Source organism: Muscardinus avellanarius (assembly GCF_963383645.1).
Source record: "Muscardinus avellanarius genome assembly, chromosome: 1".
Taxonomy (NCBI): domain Eukaryota; kingdom Metazoa; phylum Chordata; class Mammalia; order Rodentia; family Gliridae; genus Muscardinus; species Muscardinus avellanarius.
In genome coordinates this window covers 218,891,127-218,916,169 of record NC_137786.1, presented here as the reverse complement: position 1 = coordinate 218,916,169, position 25,043 = coordinate 218,891,127, and the positions used below count along the sequence as shown (strand labels likewise).

Genomic DNA, 25,043 nt, shown 5'->3' with positions numbered 1-25,043 from the left:
AGATCTGTCTGAAGCCTCATGCTCAGTTCCAGATGCCCAAGGAAGGGTGTGGAGGAGCCGGTGGCAGGGAATTTTAAAATAAGAAAGAAGACAGGCCACGTGGCTAAGTCTGGACAGCATCCATCTGCTCCAGCCGGCCCAGCCTCCAGCTTCAGAAAGCAGGAGCTCAGCAGGACCCTGGCCACCTCTAGAGCCCCAGACTCTGGACCAGAGCCCCAGATGTATCGCCCTCCTGTCTCTCAGTCCTGTGTGAGGAGGGGGGGGGTTCTACTGCTATGTTCTGCTTGGACAAGGCAGGGCATATGGGGCGGGCCTAGCTACGGGGCGGTGGCTTGGACTCCTGGCCTCCAGTCTGGAGGCTGTGAAGCAGCACTTGTGGTGTGGCGTGCTCCAGGTACCCCTCCAGCCCAGGCACACTCAGGATCAAGAGTGTAAACAGATGCATGCACACGCAAACAGCACACCACGTGGCCCTCCTCACACAGGCACACACACGCTTGCTCTCTGTCGGTGGTCGGCTTCTCTGTAGGTTGCGCTCTGCGGCCGTGGTGGCTGCGTGGGCACCCAGGCTCTGCTCACGGAGCAGCGGCTCAGCAGCTGGAAGAGAAAAACAAGTGCGAGAGGGGCAGTGAGCCGCTGCACGGTGGCCCAGAGTCGCCTCCTCTGGGGCCACTCAGGCTGGGGCTGTGGAGAGATGAGAGTGAGCCGACGGCCCGTCTCTGGGGAGGGCTGTTGCCGGGAAGCCACGTGGCGACTGCTCCTCTAAAGTGCTGGTGCAGGACAAGCTCTCCCTGCAGACCCGCCGCCAGGGCCGTGCGCAGCAGAGGCGGCGGCCACGTGACGCTCACTTGAAGCCTTGGGCGACACTTGCTCAGATATGACAAGCCCACAGCGGCTGCTGCCAGCGATGGAGACTCAGGAAAACGTGGCTGGAAGAGAAGCCATCTGGGACCCATAATTTTGAAGAATAAGGCAAGACTGAGTTTAGAATCAGCAGGTGAACAAATTTCCACATATAGATGAAAGAACTCTGGCACAGCGCTGGAAGACTTTAGGGGGAGGGGAGCAGAGCCGCAGGATGACTCACTCTAAAGATTTATAGCATCCGAATCTGGGGCAGAGAGAAGTGGCCTCGTCCCTGATAACACAGGACGAGGTAAGCCCATCACAACGCCGGCCTGCCTGTTTAAATAGGGTTGGCGTGTCTGAGTCTACAGAGACGCGCGGCATTCTGCTCAAGTCTGTACATCTGGTACGCTGGAGGCGGGGGCAACACCAAGCGGGCAACCTGAGTGCACGTGGGAAAGGCGCCTCACGCTTGAGCTGTGACGGACTTATGCACACGCCCCGTCCATATGCTGAAATCCTAACCAACCCCCAGTACTCCAAATGTGACTATATTTAGAGATAGGATCTTTAAAGAGGCAATTAAGTAAAAATGAGGAGACTAGGGGACCCCTAGTCCAGTCTAGCTGGTGTCCTCATAAGAAGAGGACATTTAGATCCAGACAGTACAGAGGAAAAACCAGGTGAAGACACAGGGAGAAGCCACGATCTTGACCTCTCGCCCAGACCTGTGAGACAGGCTCTGTGGTGGAAGCCAGCGGTGAGCAGGACTTTGTTATGGCCGACGGCCTTGCAGACTAATACGCCTGTGATCCCGTTAGCCCTGCAGGCGTTCCCTCCATGTTTACAGATGAGACAACTGAGACCAGGGAGTTAACTTGCAGACACGAATGAATACTCGCAAGCGGCCAAGACAGGAATCGCGGGTCTTTCTCATTTTAGGACCTTTATTTATTTTCTTTACCAGTAAGTAACCTCTAGATTCTAGTATTCCTCATTAAGACTTTTCAGAGAGCATGGAAGAAAAGATTCAACATGATGCCATGAAGACTAATATTCAAGCAATGTAAATGGAAGCTGTCATGAGAAAAGGGAAAGTGCTCCTGGAAGTCTAAATTAGACACGTGGATCCAAGATCAGCCTCTGGTACATGTGACCCTTTGGAGGCCACATACTAAACCTGAAGCCGATTTTATCTGGACGATGGAAATTTATATAGAAGCTGGCAGAAAAGTAGGAGTGGTACCTGGAGCTGTCAGTACTGAGAGCTTCATTCTTTAAAACGTGTATCATTTTCAGCCAGGCGTGGCGGCGCACGCTTTTAATCCCCTTAGGAGGCTAAGATAGGAGGATCGTGCAGGTTTGAAGCCAGCCCTAGCTACTTACTGAGACCCTGTTACCAAAAAATATATAAAGTAGGCCTGGGTGTGTAGCCCGGAGGTAGAAGGCCCCTGGGTTCCATCTCCAATACCACACAAAAATAAAATAAAATAAAATAAAATATGTATCATTTTCAACAATTTCACCTTTTTTTTTTTTTTTTTGCAGGTCTGGGGATGGAACCCAGGGGCATTCGACCTCCAAGCTATAGCTCCTGCCCAATTTTTTTATTCTTTATTTTGAAACTGGGTCTCACTGAGTTGCAGAGGGCCTAAGTAGCTGAGATTGTCCGCGAACCGTGATCCTCCAGTCTCAGCCTCCCGAATGCTGGGATTACAAGCATGCGCTACCATGCATGGCTAATTTCACCTTTTAAACTTATACTATAGTAACCTTTCCATAGTTTTTCACATAAATAAGGAAATGTGTTACTAAGGTGTATGCATGTTAATGAAACACACTGACTGTACATCCCACAGGAGGGCTCTTTTTGGCCTTGCTGTTGAGCCAAAGAGGTGAGTATTCTTACAAAACAATCAGTTCAGGATTGAAGAATACAGCACAACAGGTCCTCTGTACCTGACACATCCAGTCTTGTGTTTTTCTCACCCTCAGGGATGGGGGAAGATAAGGAGTGTTTGAAGGTTCCCTGGAATAAGCCTTGTACTCTGAGGTCCCTGGGCTAGGAGGCCAAGAGAAGGCTTATAAGACTCTAGAGTTTCAGGCACATTTCAAAATGTTTTAAGTTAAATTTAACTGATGAATAAAAACATTAGACATTGCTGGACATAGTGGCTCATGCCTGTAATCCTAGCGACTCAGGAGGATTATAACTTTGAGGCCATCCTGGGCACTTTAGTGAGATCCTGTCTCAAAGAAAGAAAAAATAAATAAAAAGGCTGAGAATGTAGCTCAGTGGTAGATTGTTCCTGGGTTCAATCCCCAGTATTGAGAAGGAAAAAAAAAAACACATAAAAATTATATATATATAGATAGATAGTACCACATGCTGTGTGTGTATGTGTGGGGGAGGGTACTGGGGAACCCAGGGGTTTTTCTACCTCTGGGCTATATTCCCAGACCTATTTTATATTTTATTTGGAAACAGGGTCTCACTAAGTTGCTGAGACCCTCACTAAGTAGCTGAGGCTGGCTTTGAACCTGTGTGACCCTCCTGTCTCAGCCTCCCAAGCGCGGGGATTACAAGTGTGCACCACCACACAGGCTCTACATGATGTTTTCATAGAAGTATATACTGTGTATTACTTAAATTAGGTTAAATATATAAGTCTCCTCAGACATTTATTACTTCTTTATGGTGAAAAAATTCAAAGTCTACCATTCTCCTCTCAATTTCCTTGAAATCACTTTTTTTTTTTTTTTTTTTTTTTTTGGTGGTACTGGGGTTCCTGGAAGCCCTTCTACCTCCGGGCTACACTCCCAGACCTATTTTTACATTTTCATTTTGGAAACAGGGTCTCCTAAGCCAGCGCGCGCGGCTGGCTTCCAACCTGCGCGATCCTCCTGTCTCCGCCTCCCAAGCGCGGGGATTACAAGCGTGCGCCACCACGCCCGGCTGAAATCACTTTTTTAAAAAAAATATATATATGTTCCACAAACTAGTGAGAGCATGCTGTACTTGTCTTTCCAGGCCTGGCTTGCTACACTTAACATAATGATCTCCACTGCATCCTTGCTGTCACAAATGACAGGATCGCACCCCCTTTCATAGCTGAATAGTATTCTGTTGTGCATATGTAACAGGTGCACTCTCTCTGGTGTGTAGGAATGGGGAGAGGCTCCATCCTCCATCAGATTCTCTAAAGACAGGGTGCCCACAAAGGTTTAGGAGCCAGCGTCCCAACTTGGATAATCCAGAGTGCCTGGCTTTGGGCAGCTGGTGCAGGGAGGTGGTGGTGGGCTGGCCTCACCCACGCCGCTCCAAGATGGCCTCACAGCCACCACCACAGAACACCCAGGTTGAGAACTAGCTTGTCCTCACCCACAGAGGAGTCAAAGGCCCGCTCACCTCGCTGCTCACGCCGCTTGACCGGCAGACGGCTGCTCCTGTTCTCAAGTGGAGCCTCCGTCTACAGAAGGGGCTGGGGAATCAAGTGAGGCTGTGCAGGATCATGGCAGCACTGGGGCCAGGGAGAGCAGCGGGGCAGGGGCACCGGGGAGAGGCAGCTCGTCAAGCAGCTGCTGGAAAATCTCTAATCTGTCATTAACATGAGGAGCATGGAGGCGGCTGGAACAAGAGGAGGTAATGAGTGCCTCCCTGCGTGTCTCCAAAGTCACTCAGGGTGGCCGTCCAGGGCCTCTGCCTCACAGCCCTTCCCACCCATTAGATGTTACCAAGAAGCCTACACCTGTCAGCCCCCACCCTCCCGGGGCCCAGCGCTGAGGGGCGTGTGCACACGTGCACGTGCACACATGAGCGTGCAGGAGCTGGGTTAGCAGAGCGCTGCAGGGGACTGTCTGTAGACTGTCACCAAGTCTCAACGCTCCCCCTCCCACCGCACAGGGCGAGGTGCGGCACCGAGAGCGAGAGACAGGCAGAGGGCCCAGTCAGGGCCCGGTCAGGGCCAGGGAGGCCCGGAGATGAGCTGGGCCTGCAGGGAAGGGCTGATGTTCTTAGCTCTGTCTCATCCCCTGTCAACCGCACACTTCCCCTTCTAGCACAAGTCATGTAAAACAGGGCCAAGATGCCAGCTGGTTAACAACTGCTCGCCAAGTGCCAGGGAGGGCGCTCAGTGAGTGCTGGGGACACTGGGGTCCTCCTTTCCACTTTCAGGTCAGGAGCTAAGAGGCAGAGGCAGAGGCTGCAAGCCTTCGTACGCACTGGGCTTCTCTCAGCGGATCGCCATGTACCAGCAGAAGGGCAAACAGAGCACGCGAGCCTTCCTCCCACTAGGGTAAAATAATTGGACCGATGAGTGTATCTGTGCACAATTCAAGCCGATGGAATCCTGAGCAGTCAGCAGCTCCGGGGATTACAGGAACCAGCTGAAATGATAGCTATTTGGAGGCTGGCTTGTTTTTCAGTTTAGTGAACACTGTAAAATAAACTAAATGTGGAACATTCAGTGGTGTTTTGAGGTGAACATGAAACCTACTGACATCAGTCTTGTTTTTCTATGTTATCACTTTAAATTGCACATGACTGCCCATCCTGAGCACTAACAAGCTGGTGGCATTAGAAGTACCAAGACCACAAAGCAGCAGAACTCAGAGCTAAGAGGCCCTGAAGGGTCTGGGATGGAGTCCTCAGGTTGGTAAAGAATGATTACACTTCATACCTAAAGCACCTCAAAGAGGTGACATGTGCATCCCAGAGTCACCCTGCTAAAGATGGCTCAAGGAATGGGGAGGAAGGAGCACTCCTACCTCTCATGGAGCCCTGTATCAACCGGAGCCCTGTGGCCTCCGTGCAGCACAGGTGCTAGGTCTGACTGAAATAACAGCGGCACAATAAAAGCGATGCTGAGAAGCATGCAGACCACACTGTGACTTCATCTGCATGGCACACTTGACTGGCAAGGGCTTCCCATAGGGGTTTTCATTTCCTTCCCCTGTATACGTGACGGGCAGGGCAGGTGACCAAAGGCTATCATCGCCGTCTCACGGAGAGGACGCTAGAAATCTTCAGGCCCGACGTCCCAACAGCACGGTGAGGCTTTCCTCCTAGGGTTTCCGAGGAGCACGGGTGTTCTTCCTGCCTGCCTTTAGGGGCGTCTGCGCCAGCCTACATCCCTTGCTCCCCACTCCTACCTTCAGTAGCCTCCCCTGGCCACACTGCCCAAAGAGCCACCAAAGAAGGGAACAGCTAACCTTGGGAAGCAGTCCCTGAGATCCCAGCAGGCTGACCCCGGTGCTCCTGCTGCAGCCCTGCGACCTCATCCCTCGGCATCACTGTCACACCTCTAAATGGCTCTCACCCACCTGTTCCTCTGCAGCCCCCAGACTGGTGCTTAGTGTCCCCAAAAGGCCAGTTCAATCATCGCTGCTCCAAAAGGCTTCTTTGGTTCCATAGAGGCCCTCAAGGAACCCACCTGCCTGACCTCACAGCCCTCCAGGGTCAGACCCAACTCTGACCTATCCTCTAGATCAACAGCTATGACATCCCTATCATAACAGGACTGTTTGCCAAGGACTCATTGGCCAGGCACCGAGCTCAGTGCGCTGCACGCCACGCACACCTGCTGGTGTCGACCAGTAGCCTCCTTCCTAGGGAACAGAACCTGGATTCTGTTCAGGAGCCATAGTTCCTGGCTCAGACAGTAGATTGTGATTGGTCTAAATCAGTGATTCCGCCGGGCGTGGTGGCGCACGCTTGTAATCCCCACGCTTGGGAGGCTGAGACAGGAGTATCATGCAGGTTCGAAGCCAGCCTCAGCTACTTAGTGAGACCCTGTTTCCAAATAAAATATAAAATGGGTCTGGGAGTATAGCCCGGAAGTAGAAAGCCTCTGGGTTCCACCCCCAGTACCACAAAACAACAACAACAACAACAACAACAACAACAACAACAACAACAAAAAAAAAAATCAGTGATTCCCAAAGTGTGGTCCCTGGACCAGCAACTCTTTTTTTTTTTTTTTTTTTTTTTTTTGGTGGTACTGGGGTTCCTGGAAGCCCTTCTATCTCCGGGCTACACTCCCAGACCTATTTTTACATTTTTATTTGGAAACAGGGTCTCCTAAGCCAGTGCGCGCGGCTAGCTTCGAACCTGCGCGATCCTCCTGTCTCTGCCTCCCAAGCGCGGGGATTACAAGCGTGCGCCACCACGCCCGGCCTGGACCAGCAACTCTTAAACCACAAAACTGCAATCTTTCCTGTGCCCCAACCTTTACTCTCGATCTTCTTCTCACAGCACTTATGGCCTCTTAAAAGATCTCTTTGTTTACTGTGTCTTCTCCCATTGATGTGCACACAGGGGAAGAGGCTGTCAGCCTGGTTCACAACCACACCCCAATGCACAGAACAAGTCTGTGTTCTGGGAACATCTGATATTTGGTTAACTGAATACACAAACACAACCATCCCTGCTGTTCCTCTGTCTCCGGACTTGAAAAGGCACCAGTGGCTAAACCTGCCACGGCCATCTTGGGACCACCAAGCAAGGGTCAAGAGAACCCCTAAAAAGCTGGCTCTTACATTGTGGCGCCGCCAAACCCAAACCAGCAAGAGTCACCTCTGGGCCTCCTGCTGGGTGAGGAAATAGGGCACTATTGGTTTTGGGCAAATGGATGGGGTTTATGCCACAAGTTGAATATTCCTTATCTGAAATGCTCGGAACCAGAAGCATTTCAGGTTTCAAAATGTTTCAGGTTTTCAATTTGCTTGCTTTATTGGTTGATCATCCTTAATCTAAAATCTAAAATGCTCAAAAATTCAAACTTCCTGATTACCAGCTTGGTGTTCAAAAGTTTTGAATTTCAAATTTTGGAGTTTTGGTTTAGGAATGTTCAACCTGACTTAGCAGTCCTGTACATTCTGAGCTGACATAAAAACTTAAGTTTTATGAGGGGCCCTAAGGACTGAACCTAGAATGTGGCATTCTACTTCTGAGCCACACCCCTAGCCCTATTTTATTTTATTTATTTATTTATTTATTTATTTATTTATTTATTTATTTTGCGGGTGTGGGGATGGAACCCAGGGGCATTTGACCTCCGCGCTACACCCCCGCCCTATTTTTTATTCTTTATTTCGAAACAGGGTCTCATTGAGTTGTGGAGGGCCTCACTAAGTAGCTGAGGCTGTCCTCGAACCGCGATCCTCCTGGTCTCAGCCTCCCGAATGCTGGGATTACAAGCGTGCGCCACCACGCCCGGCTTCTTATTTCTTATAAATGTTGAAACTGGGTCTCATTAAGTTGCTGAAGCTGGCCCTGAACCTGTGATCTTCCTGTCCCAGCTTGCCAAGTACTGTGGATTAGAGGCATGCATCACCACACCCAGCTTAAATTTAATCTCTGCAACAATTACCCAATTTATAGAAGAGGAAACTGGTTCTCATAATGGTACTTAATCTGCACAATATCATATAAATGTCAAACTGTTTTTCTTGTCCAAAGTACCTTCCTAGCCGCCTGCATTCAATTCCTCTTCAGGTCCCCTCGTGTAAATCTGATGGGTTTCCTGACCACCCCAGCACAACCACAGCTCCCTTCCAATGACTCGAGGAGTCTCTATGATTTGTCTAGGAATCACAGGCTACTTATCTACTTCTTTCAGCAGACTGTTCAATCCCCATGGTGGACACCACACCACATGTGATATGCCTTAAGCTTCCCTTTCCTCATATATCTGCGGGCAACACTCTTGTGCTGAACTGGGTGCCATCAGCTTAGCGAGAGACACTGACTCTGACATTTGACCTCTGTGTTCTTTGATCTTGCCTGAATCACAGCATCGGCCTGGCAAGTTCCACATCTGTATACAGACTGAATCCTAGTATCACAGAGCTAAGAGATAGCTGGGAGAGTGGTATCTATGGTTGCTGGTAGATCCAGGAACAAGAGTACAATCCATCCATCAGAGAGGTCGACATCAAATGGAGAAGATACAAGTATCAAACACCCACTGTGCCACTGAACACAGGAACCTAGACACCAAGACCAGATGGCCCCAGTGTGGCCTGGGTGAGAGAGTTGGAAAAAGAACCAAACACTTTCATGGAGAAAATTGCCCTCTGCCACAGACGAGGCGTGTACAGAGCAGCCCGACATGGTGACTCAGAGAGGACAGCAACTCCTATTTCCCTGAGAAAGGTAAAAAAGGGTCTTCCTGCTTTGGGGAGGAATGGGACTCTTTTATTTTAATGACATCCAGGAAGCTCCCAGAAAAGATGAGTGCTGAGTGGTGACTGAGACAGCCCAGCTGAAGGGGAGAGAAAGGGGAGTGGCCTGCGGGCCTGGCCTCAAGGGCTTGGCAAGGGCAGTGCTGCCCTCCTCTGGCTGCCCCAGGAAGGCGCCAATAGGGACCAGAGTCACAGCACAGATCTGACTCACTTTTAACAGGCAGAAAGTGCCCCCCCCACACACACACCCCGAAACCTTTTTCTTTCCCCTTGACTGGTAAATGAAGCAAAGGGTTTCAACTTTTAAATTTCTTTTTTATGCTGGATGTGGTGGCGCATGCCTATAATGCCTATAATCCTAGTACTTGGGAGGCTGAGACAGGAGGATCCTAGGTTCGAGGACAGCCTCAGCTAGTGAGATTCTCATCAACCCAGTCAGATGCTGTTTCAAAATAATAAGGCTGGGGGAAAAAAAAAGAACCATATAAATCTCCTATTAAATTTGAGACGGCACAAGTAGGAAGGGTGGGATCGCACGTGCAGGCCCCTCCAGGGCTACCCTAGATTACTCTTCTACCTTCTGCAGGAGGAGGAGCTCCCCCCCCAGGGCTGCCCGAGGCTGCTGTCACTCACTCTCAGGCGTCCTTGCCGGGCAGCTCTGGCGGGGGCAGCTCTGCCACTCTGGCCCGTTTGCTGAGTTCTTCGCCCGGTGGCTCCTCGGCTGCTTCCAGCTTGCGTTTGGGGGACGACTGGCCGCTGGGCAGTGGTCTGGGACCTACGGGGAAGCACGTGACGGGGTCACAGCGACTGTACAGCCAAGCGCACCTGCACTGTGCGGCAGCTGCTCTTTGGGGACAGGAAGCGCAGCCAGCTGCTCCTCTGGCTGGCCCTGGCCTGTCCAGCGGTGACCTCGCCTGGAGATGTCCACAGAGAGCATGGCCACACCTGCCGGTAGCAGGACTAGATCCTGGCCCCAGATCCCATGGGCTGCAGGACAGAGACCAGTGTGGCCACCTGTGGCCCTTGCTCTCAAGGTGAGGCACTCTGCCGCCCTGAAGCAGCCTCCCGTGTGGCTATGAGTAGGGGAGCCAGCCTGGCTGTGCTGACTGGAAAAACCTTTGGAGTTCTTGCAGGTTTCAGATTACTGACCTTGGTCCCAAAGCCAAAGGTTGAGCATGCACACGTCTACTCTGCTTCTGTTGCCTCTCTGGCTTCCGCCTGCTCAGTTACTGGAGCCGGCCCCACACCGACCTCTCCTCTCAGCAGCCAGGGGGCTTTTAAAAGCTAAGTGGACCCCATTCCCTGCCTGCCAACGCCTCAGTGCACAGGCGACAGTGAAGTGGAGCCCGATGCTGCTCCTGCTGCAGCGCCTTGCCCCCAGCTCACTCTAGCTCCTGACACGACACACCAACCTTCCTGCTGCTACTGCTGCGGTGTGTGTGTGTGTGTGTGTGTGTGAGAGAGAGAGAGAGAGAGAGAGAGAGAGAGACACACACACACACACACACACACACACACACACACACACACTAGGGCTAGAACCTAAGGGCCTTCTACCCCTAAGTTTCATCCCCAGCCCTTTTTTTGTGTGTGGTACCCAGGGGCATTCTACCTCTGAGCTACACCCCAGCCTTGAAACACGGTCTCACTGAGTTGCAAAGGGCCTCACTAGGTAGCTAAGGCTATCTTTGAACCACAATCCTCCTGTCTCAGCCTCCTAAATGCTGGGATTACAAGTGTGTGCCACCATGCACGGTTTCCCAGCCCTTTTAATTTATTTTATTTTTTATTTTTGGTGGTACTGGGGGTGGAACCCAGGGGCTTTCTAACTCCAGGCTATACTCCCAGACCTATTTTATACTTTATTTGGAAACAAGGTGTCACTTAGTTGCTGAGAGCCTCACTAAGTAGTTGAGGCTGGCTTCAAACCTGTGTGATTCTCCTGTCTCAGCCTCCCAAGCACTGGGATTACAAGCATATGCCACCACACCTGGCATTGTCTTGTTTTTTAAAAAGGGTCTTACTCATTGATAAAAGTCTTGGTAAGTTGCTAAGGCTGGCCTTAAACCTGCAATCCTCCTGCTCAGCCTCCTAAGTACTAGGATTACAGGCATGCGCCACCACACCTGGCTTCTCCTGCTTCCTGTTTCTGGGCCTTTTCTTGGTATTCTGTCTGCCTAAAACGAACGTTCTTTTCGTGGTTCTCAGAAAGGGTGGTTCCTGATCATCAGGTCGGTAATCAGCCACTGCTTAGAGAGGTGTTTCCTGACCACTCCCATTGAAAGTGCCACAAAGGAACCTCTCCCTCCCAGGCACCCCTCTGCCAAGCCACTCAATTTCATTTTCCCCCAAAGCACTTGTTATCTGAAATGCTCTTACTTGGCTCCCCTACTGTCTCTGGCCTAGGTGGACTCCAGGCTCCACTAGGCAAGCCCTCATTTGGGCCTCAGCTGAACGACTGAGGTGGTGGCAGGGATCGTGGGAGGCCACAGCTAGCTGTGGCTACTCACCTGCGCTGCTGATGCTCCCAGCCTGGCTTGGGCTGGGCTCGGCCACAGGGTGGCTGAGGTCTTCCACACAGGAAGGGACAGAGGCCAGCAGACCTGGAGAAGAGGCAGGGAAGTGATGGGGATGCAGCCCTGCAGGACCACAGGACCGCAGAAACAGAAGCAAGGGGTGTGGGGCCACAACACTGAGGCCCCGCTGCCCACTGCCTCACGACTCAGGAGGCCTGATCCCACCCAGCCTGCGAGGCTCGTGTCCCTGGAGGCCGAGCCAATCATAGCCTGGAAGACGGCACTCAGCATCCCTGCAAACACCTGGCAGTCCCCATCTAACCCTCTGGGCCTGCAGTGCTACCCTCCCTTAGCTAGGATACGGGCTGGGCAGTGTTCCTTACAGAGTCCCCGGTAGCGTGAAAGCTGCTGGTAGATCTGCTTCATTCGCTCGATGTTGAGCCGGCTGGTCTCAGCATGGTTGACGATGGGCCGTGGGTAGTCCACACCGATGACACACCTGGCTGCTTTCTGAATTGACTCTGGGGCATTCCAGGGCTCGTAGATGTATCGAGAGGGGAACCCTTTCAATTTGGGCAGGTATCGCCTGAAACATACACACCAGACGGCCCATCAGCACACTTACACCCTCCTTCGAAGGGCCAAGGCTATCCCATCCTAGAGGCGGAGGCAGGGGTTGGAAGCCGGAGAGCTCGGCCCAAGTCCTCACCTGATGTAGTCTCCACTAGGGTCTGTGCGGCGGCCAAAGCCCACGGGGCAGTAGCAGTGGAAGAACTGCTGGAAGAAAGCACTGCAGGACAGCCACATCCAGCTGCCTGCGTTCACGCTGAAGTCTGCATCCAGGAGTAGCTCGTCAAAGACCTAACGGGAGAGGACCATCAGCCTCCCTGGGGACCTGCTGCCCCATTCTTCCCAAGTCACATGGCACCCCGAGGAGCTGACGCCCTTCCACTGAGGGCAGGCCATGAGGATCTGGAGGGGATCTCCTGGACCCAGGGATCCCACCCCATCCCAGCCCGAAGCCTGCTGATCAGAGGGTACAGGCCAGCTTCCGTTGAGAGAGCACTCACCCGGACCCCGCTCTCCCAGCTGACCCAGAGGTCCCCGCGGGTGAGGAAGCAGGCCACGGCGTGCCGGGCCAGATGGTGGATCCAGCCCTCCTGCCTCAGTTGGGTCATGATGGCGTCAATCCAGGGGAAGCCCGTCTTGCCCTCGGCCCACTTGGCCAAGGCCTCGGGGTTGCGGTCCCAGGGGATCTGGATGCAGATGGGGTTCCCCTCCATGCGGTCAAACCTGGGATTGTTGGTGGCTGCCGTGTAGAAGAACTCTCGCCACAGGAGTTGCCCAAACAGGGAGAGGGGGGGCGTGCTGTTCCGCTTCACCTGAGGGACGGGTAGCACATGAGTATAGACACTCGCCTGGCTCCTGGCACTCCTGGCTTAGGCCTCTTCCACAAGCCCTTCCAGGCATGCAGAGGGAATATCTCCCTGAAGAAGCGTCATGGCATGCCTGGGACTCGACGCCCAGGCCCTGTGTTGGGCTGCTCTTCTGGGCACTGAGAGCGGACACAGAGAAGGCTGTGGTGTAGCTCAGTGGGAGAGTGCTTGCCTAGCATGTGCCAGGCCTTCGGTTTGATCTCCAGCACCACATACCAAAAATAAATAAATTAATTAATTAAAAAATAGATTTAGCTGGTCATGGTAGCGTACACCTATAATCCCAGTACTTGGGAGGCTGAGACGGGAGGACTGCAGGTTCGAGAACAGCATCACAAGTCAGTGAGATTCTTTGCAATCTACTGAGACACTGTTTCAAAGCAAAAAAGATAAAATAGTGCTGGGGGTATAACTTGGAGGCAGAATGCCTCTGGGTCCAATCCCCAGGACCACACACACACACACAAAAAATCTCCAGGACCATCAGAAGGCTGGCAGGAAAAGGGGACATTGCTGCAGAACTCTGCCAGAGGAAACACACTCCCCTAGTCGGTCACGATCTTCATCCCCAGGACTCCCAGCTTAGCTCCACTTTCAGAAAGTGGGAGAGAGTTTTTACATCAGCACTGGAATTTGATTAAGTAAGTTACATACAACAGCCTGAATCTAGGGCCATGAGGGAATTAGATTGGACCTCCACACAAATAATGATTTTCCAACAATGATAAGACTAACCATCAAACTGGCAAAGCTACCTCATGCCAAAAATACTGGTATTGGCAAGGATGGGGAAATAACATTAAAGAACAGAGACACAGGCCAGGTGTGGCAGCACCCACCTGTAACCCCAGCTATTTGGGAGGCAAAGGCAGAAGAATGGCGAGTTTGAGGTCAGCCTTGGCAACTTACCAGACTCCTGAAGTAAAAAGGGCTGGGAGTATAGCTCGGTGGTGAAGCGCTTGCCTAGCACGCATGAGGCCCTGGGTTTAATCCTCAGCATGTGCATGCGCGTGCACGTGCGTACACACACACACACACACACACACACACACACACACACAGAATGTGGACACAGGATGATCTGAGGAGTGGAAGGCTGGCATGTTGTCCTCTCTCCTGGCAAAGCCTTACCACAGGGCTACATGCCTCTTGTCCATGTGGTAGGCCCTGCACACAGCCCCTCAGGCCATTCCCTCTGCCACTGATGGGCAACCGCGCCTTCCACGTTGGGCTGGCTCCCCCCACCTCCCGCCCCAGGACCCTGCCCCATGTGCTTGCTGCCCATGGATCTGCCACCTCGAGGGCCACTCCCTAAGGAAACTCTAGGTTCATTCAGATCAGTGATTCGGTGTGTGCTCCGCTTCGCCACCTCTTGACCACCAATTTGCCCGACTCTCTGGATCAGGCATCCAGGACCCACAACCCAGCCACCACCAAGCACCAGAGGGAAGGGTCCTTTTGCAGGGTGACTGAAGGGCCCCGAAGGCCGTGGTCCACCTGGCTGCAGCTGGGGTGGGCGCGACTCTCGTGTGCCCTTACCTTTTTATACAGGTCCCACAGGCGGTAGTAGAAGAGGCGACAGGAGAGACAGCCGAAGCGCAGGTAGGGGCTGAGGCCCGTGGGGCTGGCCAGCAGGGAGTTGGCGTTCATGCGGGGTCTCTCATAGCTGGCAACCCAGGCCTGCAGCAGAGAGGGAGGAGAGAGCTAAGGGCTGGAGGTTAGAGTCAAAGCTGAGATCCTGGGAGGGGAAGGTTCACCTAAGGTCAAAGAACACCATACCACGGACTTGAACTCTGCTCCTTCCACTCCACACCAGCTGCCTCTGGGATGGAGCCGCCGCCAGGCCAAACATGGAGGCCTGTGTTTCTGCCCTGACTCTGCTTTTTAATTTGTGATGTGACTGTGAGAGAGCATTTAGTTCCCTAGCTACATATCTACTAAATGAGAACAAAATCTCCCATCTTGTAAGATTAAATGAGATATGAAGGGATTCTGAAAGCATTAAGGAAACTATAATTATATAAAGGAAAGAAAAAAGGGCTTCTACTTTCCAGAAAAAAACATTTCTAGTTCAGTTCCTGCTGGAGTCACCCGGGGCCTGGCTGCAGCTGCGTCAAGGACACCCAGGGACTTCCCACCATCGTTCAGGGAAGGACACACTCCCGGCCCATTCCTGGGAGCGAGAGTCCTTCATTCCTGCGGCTGTCTGTTGCACAGTATGATTGGTCTTGTCCTTCTCATCAGTGGCCACTGGTGCCGTGCTCTACCTTCCCGGCTTGCTGTTCCGAGTTCTCTCATTCAACCCTAACAATTCCTGGGCAGAATTTGTTATTAGCTCCTCCTGAGGATGAGGAAACTAAGCTCCAAAGGGCTCCATGACTCTCTAGGGGTTTCAGAGATGGTAGGAAACAGGGCTGGGCTGGAGGTGTAGCCCAGTGGTAGAGGGCTTGCTTAGCATGAGTGATGTTCTGGGTCCCATCCCCAGAGCTCCCAAAAGGAAAGTAAGCAAAAAAGGGACAGGGTCACAGGGGATCTTGGGCTTCTGGCTCCAGATTCCAGTCTTTTTCCATCACAGCAAATAACCACTTTTTTTTCTTCAATTTCTGACACCTTTTCCTCTTCTCCATGATGACTAGCTCACAAACTCTACACTGCCCTGATTTGCCCACATGCCACACTTTCCCAGCACCCTTCAGCAGATGGCCTTCCCGCATTACGAGCGGAAGCAGGAGCCGTGGGTGGCACACACACCTCGACTCTGAGCCAAAGACTCTCAGGCTCCCTCACGTTCCCGCCTCGCAAGGGCAAGGCCTCCCTCTACTTGGCTCCAGGGCACGCCTCTTCCTTCTCTTGCATGCTCACCCTCCTGTTCTCCAGTTACCACTCCTAGGTCATTGGGAAGACAATCTTACTTCTCCTACTGGTGAACCAAACCAAACAAAACCAAATAAAAATAACGTATGTCCCCCGTAAACTCCAGACTAGGTGCACTCTGCAGTGTCGTAGCTGACCTCGCTCCTCCCCCCCCCACCTCTTCTTTCTAGCCCGTTCAGCAGGCTTCGACCTTTACCACTCCACCATGCCAGCATCTGCCCATCTCCTGTATCTCTGTGCTTGTGTTTTGGACCTCTATTCCCTGAACCTCAGAAACTCTGGCAGGCTGCTCTTGGTCTCTCAGGCTCCGTCTCCTCCACCCTGGGCTCTGTCCTACGTGCTCCAGTCCCTTGGCTCTCAATAGTTTCTCTCTGTAGGCAATCACCAAGTCTGCAGTTATAGGCCAAGTGGCTCCACGCAGCTGCCATGTGTGGAATACATTCTTTCTTTATCCTTTTTTCAATCCTTTTTTTTTGTTGTCGATAGAAATTGAATCTAGGGGCATTCTACCTCTGAGCTACACTCCTAGCCCTTTTTACTTATTTTTTGGTGGTACTGGGGTTCCTGGAAACCCTTCTACCTCCGGTCTATACTCCCAGACCTATTTTATATTTTTATTTGGAAACAGGGTCTCTTAAGCCAGCGTGGCTGGCTTCGAACCTGCGCGGTCCTCCTGTCTCCACCTCCCAAGCACGGGGATTACAAGCGTGTGCCACCACGCCTGGCTTAGCCCTTTTTATTTTGAAACAGGGTCTTGCTAAGAGACCCCTGTTGGAGCTCTCCTTGAATTTGTGATTTTCCTGTCTCAGCCTCCCAAGCACTGGGATTAACAGTGTGCACAACAATACCTGGCTATGCTCGCTTCTTTAAACTGATAGGAACAATACTACACTTGATCTTAGCCAAAAGGCCAAGAAGCTATGTGCTCTGTCTTTAAATCCACTGGCCTCCCCTACCAGAGCAAATGCACCATCACCCACCTAGCTGCCTGAGGCACGAGTCTGGCCTGTGCCCTCTAACACCTCCCCCTGTCCCAGGTCCTATCAATTCTACTGCTCAACTCCATCCTTTCCTGCCCATTCACTACTGCGACCAATCTGGTTTAAGCTAAGATCATATCTAGACCAGGAAGCCGTGACAGCCACCAACAGGTCTCCCTGAAACTACCTCCAGTACCCTTGAACCCCTTCTCCACATTGGGATGGGAGTGGTCATTGGGCAGTTCCAGTTCTTAAAGACAGCTCACAAGCGGCCCACACCTGTGCAATCTCACTTCTTGCCTCTCGTCTTGAAGCATGGCGCTCTCACCAGCCTCAGCGAGCGCATTCCTTCTTCTTGGCTTCTGCCTTCCTTCCCCACCTCTACTTGGTCAACTGACTCGTTCGTCAGGCTATAACCCAAGCATCTCTAGCAGACACTGGGTATTTCTGCCTATGTGCAGCTTTGTGTGCTTCCCGCATTAGACTCTGCATCTCTTTAATCTTTTTTCTTATATGGTACTGGGGAAGAAACCCAAGGGCACTCTACCTCCGAGCTATACCCCAGCCCTACTTTTAGTCTTTATTTTGAAACAGGGTCTCACTGAGCTGCAAAGGGCCTCACTAAGTAGCTGAGGTTGTCTGCAAACTGTGATCCTCCTGTCTCAGCCTCCCAAATGCTGGGATTATAAGTGTGAGCTACCACACGTGGCCTGCCCAGCCTTTTAATCTATTTTAAATAAAACCTAGACATAGAAACACATACAAATGTGTGGCTTAGTGAAATATTCTAAATTATTCTAATGCAAATCCCAGGCAGCCACTCAGTTTAGGTGCTCATTCCAGAACAGGCATCTTCCCCCAACAAGTGAACCCTGCTTCAACTTATTATAATAGTCATTTCCTGCATTTTTAAAATGCTTACATTTTTCCACTTTTGCAAGACATGTTGGGAAGGGATGGCTTTATCTTTTCACAGTTATTCTTTATACTTTTAAGTGACTGCTCTTTTTCACCCAGGTGTGTGTCTGTAGGTGCTACATTTATCCTGGGTAAAAAACTTTCACATGTTACTTAAGTTTCTACACACTTCCTGCCATCTCTTTCTTTCCCTCTCCATTTTTTCTGTGGAAGAACTCAGCCACTGTACTGTGGAAATCTCCAGGATAGTCTGGTGCCTGCGCACCACGGTGCACACATCCCTCTGTCCTGAGTATTGCATGTAAGTTGATGGCTGGTACCAGAACCAGACTAGACTTGGATTTGATCCTTTGGGAAGTCTACTCAGGGTACATAATGACTGTCTCTATTATGTTAGTGGTCAATGATGCATAATGGGTCATCACTGGGTGATGGCACTCCAATACTATCATTTTTTTTTCATTTAATTTTTGTTTGTTCTTAGCTTACTTTTTTTCTTAAAGGGAATTTTTTGTTTTGTTTTTTTGGTGGGTCTGGGGATGGAACCCAGAGGCATTCGACTCCGAGCTACACCCCCTGCCCTATTTTGTATTCTTTATTTTGAAACAGAGTCTCACTAAGTTGCAGAGGGCCTCACTAAGTAGCTGAGGCTGGTCCTGAACTGCAATCCTCTGGTCTCAGCCTCCCAAATGCTGGGATTACAAGTGTGTGCCACCACGCCCAGCAGGGATTCTATTTTTTTTTTTTTTGTCTTTTCAGAACTGAGACAGGAGGATTGTGGTTCATGGACAGCCTCAGCTACTACTTAGTGAGGCCCTTTGCAACTCAGTGAGAACCTGTTTCAAAATAAAGAATAAAGCTGGCGCGGTGGCGCATGCTTGCAATCCCAGCATTTGGAAGGCTGAGACTGGAGGATAGCGGTTTGCAGACAGCCTCAGCTACTTAGTGAGGCCCCGGCAACTTATTGAGACCCTGTTTCAAAATAAAAAATACAAGATAGGGCAGGAGTGTAGTTCGGAGGTCAAATGCCACTGGGTTCCATCCCCAGACCCCCCCCACACACACACACAAAAATAGGGTCGGGTATAACTTGGAGGTAGAATGACCCTGAGTTCCATCTCCAGTACCACAAAAAAAAAAAAAAAAAAAAAAAGAAAGAAAGAAAGAAAGAAAAGAGAAAGAAAAAAAAGAAAAAGAAAGAAAGAATACTTTTATAGGGAAGATGTTTGTCCTCATCCACTATTGAGTAACCCAGAGGTAAAGATCATAGAGTTTGCCTTCCCTCTGTTGGTAACAACTTCTAATTTTCTTGAGAAGAATCAGCCTTCCCTAATCTCGGGCCCGGTAGGTAAAGCAGAGCTGTGTGCACTTTCCGACTCCCGGAGCGGGCTCATGATGAGTCTGTCGGGGACAACGCCCCATTCCCAGCCATAGTGACTGGGTCGAGGAAGGTCACATAACCCAAGCCAGGCCAATGGACGCACTCTGGGGACTCCTCCTGAGCTTTTGGAAGAGAACCTCCCTTTGGTGCTAAACAGATGGAAAATAAGCTGTGGTGACCACATTGCCACTGCTCAAGGCAAGCCTAAGGGAAAGAACAGCACTGAGAGAAGCAGAGCTGAGGCGGAGAACACCTTTCTAATGGCATTCTTCAGACACCTGGATCTGGCTGTGCCTAAAGGCTATAGATTACACCCCTGGTCAGATGGTTCTCGTTTTCAAAGCCTGCTGCAAACAAAACTGACTGACATAATCACCATGCTCATTGCTCCCACAGTCCTCTGAACCTCCCCTCCCCTAACCTCTGTGAGTCCTTGTTGAATGGGCATCGACTCCAGTGGACCTCTGGAGACAGAGTCCATCCAGTCTTGTTCAGCAGTCTCCCTCTAGTAGCTAGAACTTCCTGGCAGGAGTAGCTGCTTTAGACTTTGAATGGTGAATAAATAAACTTCCTGGACAGGTTCAACTCCTGTCCACACAGCACCTTCTGTTCTCCCAGATGCAGTGGACACTGTATTTCCTCTGTGGGGCTGAATGGGTCCATGACATAGGGCCCATGACAGAAGGGGCCCTCCAGGGGTGTGCGGAAAAGAACTCTTGTCTTGGTGATCTGAGTGAAGAAGTCCTCTAGAAAATGGTTTCTGTCTTTGTTGTTGTTTTTGGTGGCACTGGGGACTGAACCCAAGGGTGGGCCTGATTTTATTTTAGTTTCTTAAAGCAGGGTCTCACTAAGTTGCAGAGGGCTTACTAAGTTGCTGAGGCTGGCCATGAATCTGCATTCCTGTCTCAGCTTCCCAAGCACTGGGATTACAGTTTGTGCACCACTACGCCTGGCTACAATATGCTTTTTTTTTTTTTTTGGTGGTACTGGGGTTCCGGGAAGCCCTTCTACCTCCGGGCTACACTCCCAGGCCTATTTTATATTTTTGAAACAGGGTCTCTTACGCCAGCGTGGCTGGCTTCAAACCTGCGCGATCCTCCTGTCTCCACCTCCCAAGCGCGGGGATTACAAGCGTGCGCCACCACGCCCAGCTACAATATGCTTTTAAGGTGATAAAAACTACAACCCATGGGACAACAGGCTAGCTCTCTACATTCTGAAGTCTTATCTATTCTGCGCCCCTATTTGTCATTTCTATCTTCTCCTCCTTGCCCCAACATCTGTCTCGCAACTGAGTCCAAGAATCTCTGGGTAAATGTCTTACTGTAGACAGAGAAAGCTGGTCCCCTTGTAGCCTCTAGACATTAGGTCTCATCTTCCAAGTCTGGGAGGGTTTGTTTTTGGCCTGAGCTGATAGAGACCCAGATGGAAACATTAGGGCTGCTGGGCTCAGGAAGGCTGAGGCCATTAGCATAGCTTTCACTGCTGCAAGGCACCTCCTGGGCTGGGAAAAAATTCTTAGCCTCTTATTCCACTGTTATCATCTGGCTTCTGAGAAAGGCCTCTATATCTGAGCAGGGATAGAAAAAGTTGTGACAGAGCCAGGGACAGTGGCATAGGCCTGTAATCTCAGTACTTGGGCAACTGAGACAGGAGGATTGCAGGTTCAAGGCCAGCCTCAGCAACTTAGTGAAACCCTGTTTCAAAAATAAAAATAAATAAAAAGGGCTGGGGGAATATAGTTCAGTGGTAGAGTGCCCCTGGGTTCAATCCTCAGTACCTCCCCATACACACACACACACTCAAAAGTCGTGGCTCTGAGGGTTCAGTCTACAAACCAGCTGCGGAGCGGGGAACTAGGAGCTGATAGTTCTCCGTCAGGAACACCTCCTCTGCTCCTCTACGTCACAGGGCGCGAGGGCCATGATACAGTGTAGAGCGCCTCTGGGGCCTTCGCCTCTTTCCTTCCTTCTACCAATTTCCACTGCACTGACAGGTGGGCCATTTGCTCTCTGGGTGCTAGTAAATGGGAAATCAAAGCTCTGGAAGAGATTCCCAGTAAAAGAGGTATGTGTGTATGGGAGAACATAATACAAAATAATTTTGGACATTGGTGACCGGATACTCTCTTAGTATCTAGAGAACCTACCCACAGATGAAAGGCAATATGGCCCAAGCTTTACAATCACACAGAACAATGTCTTACTCTGCTACTTAATAACAGTGTGACCTCAAGCAAGTCAATCTTTCTATGCCTCAGTTTCATACTCCGTAAAATGGAGTGCCCAACCTCTACCTTGTAGGCTGTTGGAAAGATCAAAAGAAACAATGCATGCGGATGCTTAACCCAGAGATGCTCAGCCAGTGATGAACATGGGGTGAGAACTCTAAATGGCAGCTGCGAATGCTGTGGCTGTTGCCTTTGCCACCAGGAGGATGTTTTCATTTTCAGATAATTGGGTCTAGGAGGCACGAAGGGACAGGAGCGGGGCACATATCCCCTGCATGGGAACCAGCATGTGCAGTTCTGTAGCTGCGAACCAGGCCATACCTTCCGCTCCAAGTGCTTATCCAGGCGGGCCAGAGCCTCGGTCTCTCCTCCTTGCCAGACAGCTGGGCCAAGTCCTTCAGTGGGGAACCCTACAGGAGGAGCAGCAGATCACAGGGCTGGGGTCAGGCCATCTCACAGAGAGCTCAGCAAGTCTTGACACGGTGGTCTGTTTCTTAAACTTTTTGAGAACCAAGTCACAGTTCCTGTTCTTGGTGCTACCAGAACTGAGACGACCCTTAAAAGCTCAGCGTTTTTAGGTCATCCTGGCTCTCTGCCCACGAGCACTATTTCCTCCTCTTTCTCTTGCCCTCCTCATCCTGTGCCTTACCATTCCAAGGTGAGAACACTCTTGATTCTCTCGCCCATTTAGATTAGCTGGCAATGACTGAGGTTTTCAGATGAGAAAGGCTACCTTTGTTCAGATCCGAAGATGCAGGCTTGGGATGGGGGAGGGGAGGAAGGGTGGAGTTAGTTTCCCAAGACCATGCTAGTTACCCTGATAGTGAGAAGCGCATTGATGCCAGCACCAGATAGCACCTCTACTGCCTGAGGGGGGCATTCACAAAGAGGCACGAGCTAGCAACAAGGAGGAACAAGCCAGGCTGGAGGGACATCGGGAGTGGTTAGCTCAGGGCGGATGGGGTAGAGTGGTTGTTATTTCCACCTCTGTTGTTCTGTATTCGCTACTCTTTCTATAATAACATGCATTACTTTGACTGCGTGTAGTGGTCCATGCCAGTAACCCTAGCAATTTCGAGGCTGAGGCAGGAGGACTGAAAGTTCTAGGCCAGCCTCAGCAACTTAGTGAGCCCCTGTCTCAAAATAAAAATGAAGCCGGGCGTGGTGGCGCATGCTTGTAATCCCCGCGCTTGGGAGGCGGAGATAGGCGGATCGCACTGGTCCGAAGCCAGCCACGGGTAAGAGACCCTGTTTCAAAAATATAAAATTGGTCTGGGAGTGTAGCCCAGAGGTAGAAGGGCTTCCAGGAACCCCAATACCACCCAAAAAATAAATAAATAAAAAATAAAAAAAATAAAAATGAAGCCGGGCGTGGTGGCACATGCTTGTAATCCCAGCATTTGGGAGGCTGAGGCTGGAGGATCGCGGTTCGAGGATAGCCTCAGCTACTTAGTGAGGCTCTCTGCAACTCAGTGACACCTGGTTTAAAAATAAAGAATAAAAAATAGGGCAGGGGGTGTAGCTTGGAGGGTGAATGCCCCTGAGTTCAAATCCCAGACCCGTAAATAAATTAAAAAAAAATAAATAAATAAAAAAAATAAAAATGAAAAGGACTGCGGCTGTAGCTCAGTGATTGAGTGCCCCTGGGTTCCATATGCAGCACCACAACAAATAAATAAGTATGTAAAGTAAATAAGAAGAGAAGGAGAGGAAAACACCCATGACAGGGAGCAGCAGCAAGCGGCGGGCCAGGAAGTACGCACCCAGCTCCTCCAGAGAGGGCACACCGTAGGTGTCGTCGTGGTCCTCCTGGATCTCGGCTCTGCAGCTCTCCATCTGCTGGCTGCTCACTGCACCCACTGGCTTCTTGGGCAGCTCCATGCGGCTGATGATGGCCTGAAAGCGCTTGTAGGTGAGGGGCGGCTTCTGCCCATTCAGCTCAATGATCCTGGGAGCCCAAAGCACAATGGCATCACCCACAAGGCCCTGTTTCAGGTCCCGCCCACCCAAAAGAGAAGGCAGACTGAAGCCTTTGAGAATGGCTTTCCTCATGGGCTCACAGGTCCCATGGAGCAGAAAGCAGGGAAGGGAAGGGAGGCTGTATCTCCACTCCTGAGGAAAGATGAAGCCCAGAGAGCTGGGGCACATGCCTCAGATCAGGGAGCAGACAGCAAAGCTGGGACTCAGCTCACGTTCCCTGGTGTCCATGTGGAGCGGCCTAGAGACAGAGACTAACTATCTCCCTGGTCACAGAAAACCGCCTCTCTGACCACACATGGACGCCCCTCTCCAACCCCTGCCTTCTCTCCCCTAGCACAAGCCTTGGAGGAAGTTCTTTAAGAACTGCAAACATGTTTCCTTCTTGAAAGAAAATTCTCCTTTGGCCCTGGGATAGAACAGGGAGGCAGAGGCCTATCAGTCCTTCCTAAATCAGGAACTGCAACTGGAGTAAAGAGCAGTAACTGATAAGTAAATAGTTTTCAGTTTAAAAAATATTTATCACAAACAGGGAACATACTGAACTTGTATAAGAAGGAAAAATATTAGAGGTGAAGAAGGAAATGTAGGCTGTTTATAGAAGGAGAAACTGGAATGGCCTGCAGCCAGATTCCTGGGGCTCTTGTTGGCCATGAATTGGCTTACGCAAGACCTGGCTGGCTCGTGAGTTCACTTCCCAGTCTGCTCTCCCGCTTGCCTCTGTGAGCCGAGATAGAAGGCTGGCTGCTGCCTCTGCAGCACCTCCCCCCTCCCACCCTGCGCTGGCACGTGGCAGAAGGAAGAGCTCCGCACCCAGCCTCTCCTCCTGAGGCCTGGCTCACGTGCACAGCTGTGTGACCCAGCCCTCTGGCGCGGCCAGCCCTGGGTTGCAGAGGGGGTAGGGAGCTGGCTTGATAACAGCAGCAGCAGCAGTAGGAGGGTGACAGCACTGGCAGGGAAGAGGAGGAGGTTTCCTCCTGCATGCTATGGCGCACAGAGGCCTGTGTCACTAGGGGAAGAGGTTCCTCTGCGGTTACCAGCTCCCTGCAGGAACCTCTAGATCCCCCACAACCACTGAAATGCATGACCTGCAAACCCAGATAGCCAGGGGAGGCTGCAAAACTCATCCCAGGCACAGAAACTGAGCCCATGAGAACAGAGATCTGACTGGGCATGGTGGCACACACCCATAATCCCAACTACTCAGAACACCGCGGCAGGAGGAACACCAGTCTGAGGTCAGCCTGAGCAACTTAGGGAGACCCTGTCTCAAAATAGATGGGCGTGGGGGTGCACGCTTGTAATCCCAGCATTTGTGAGGCTGAGACCTGAGGACCACAGTTTGTGGACAGCCTCAGCTACTTAGCGAGGCTCTTTGCAACTCAGTGAGACCCTGTTTCAAAAAATAAAAATACTTAAAAAAAATGTGTGTGTGTGTGTGTGTGTGTGTGTGTGTGTGTGTGTGTATAGGGCTGGGGATGTAGCTCATAGGTACAATGCCTCTGAGTTCCATCCCCAGTACCACAAAAAAAAAAAAAAAAAAAAAAAAAGAAAAAGAAAAAGAAAAAAGGGCTAGTGATAATATAGCTCAATGGTAGAGCACTTGCCAGCTGTATGGGTTCAATCCCCAATATAGCAAATAAAATAAAATCCAAATTAAAAGAACAGAGATCTTCTGGGAGGAGTAAGAGACAGGGTCCA

At 51.0% G+C, this 25,043-nt stretch overlaps 1 protein-coding gene across 1 annotated transcript in view; it reads right to left on the bottom strand.

Annotated features, from left to right (window-relative positions):
- Nucleotides 1–9,665: 9,665 nt before the first annotated feature.
- Nucleotides 9,666–25,043, bottom strand: part of CRY2 (cryptochrome circadian regulator 2) — a gene marked incomplete at both ends in the record, with an annotated part of 28,178 nt that continues 12,800 nt past the window's right edge. Inside the window, 8 exons of the mRNA XM_080700549.1 lie at nucleotides 9,666–9,805; nucleotides 11,541–11,633; nucleotides 11,930–12,132; nucleotides 12,256–12,407; nucleotides 12,617–12,928; nucleotides 14,522–14,662; nucleotides 21,687–21,775; nucleotides 23,129–23,313. Coding sequence (XP_080556675.1) covers nucleotides 9,666–9,805; nucleotides 11,541–11,633; nucleotides 11,930–12,132; nucleotides 12,256–12,407; nucleotides 12,617–12,928; nucleotides 14,522–14,662; nucleotides 21,687–21,775; nucleotides 23,129–23,313 — 1,315 coding nt within the window. The remainder of the gene's footprint in view (nucleotides 9,806–11,540; nucleotides 11,634–11,929; nucleotides 12,133–12,255; nucleotides 12,408–12,616; nucleotides 12,929–14,521; nucleotides 14,663–21,686; nucleotides 21,776–23,128; nucleotides 23,314–25,043) is intronic.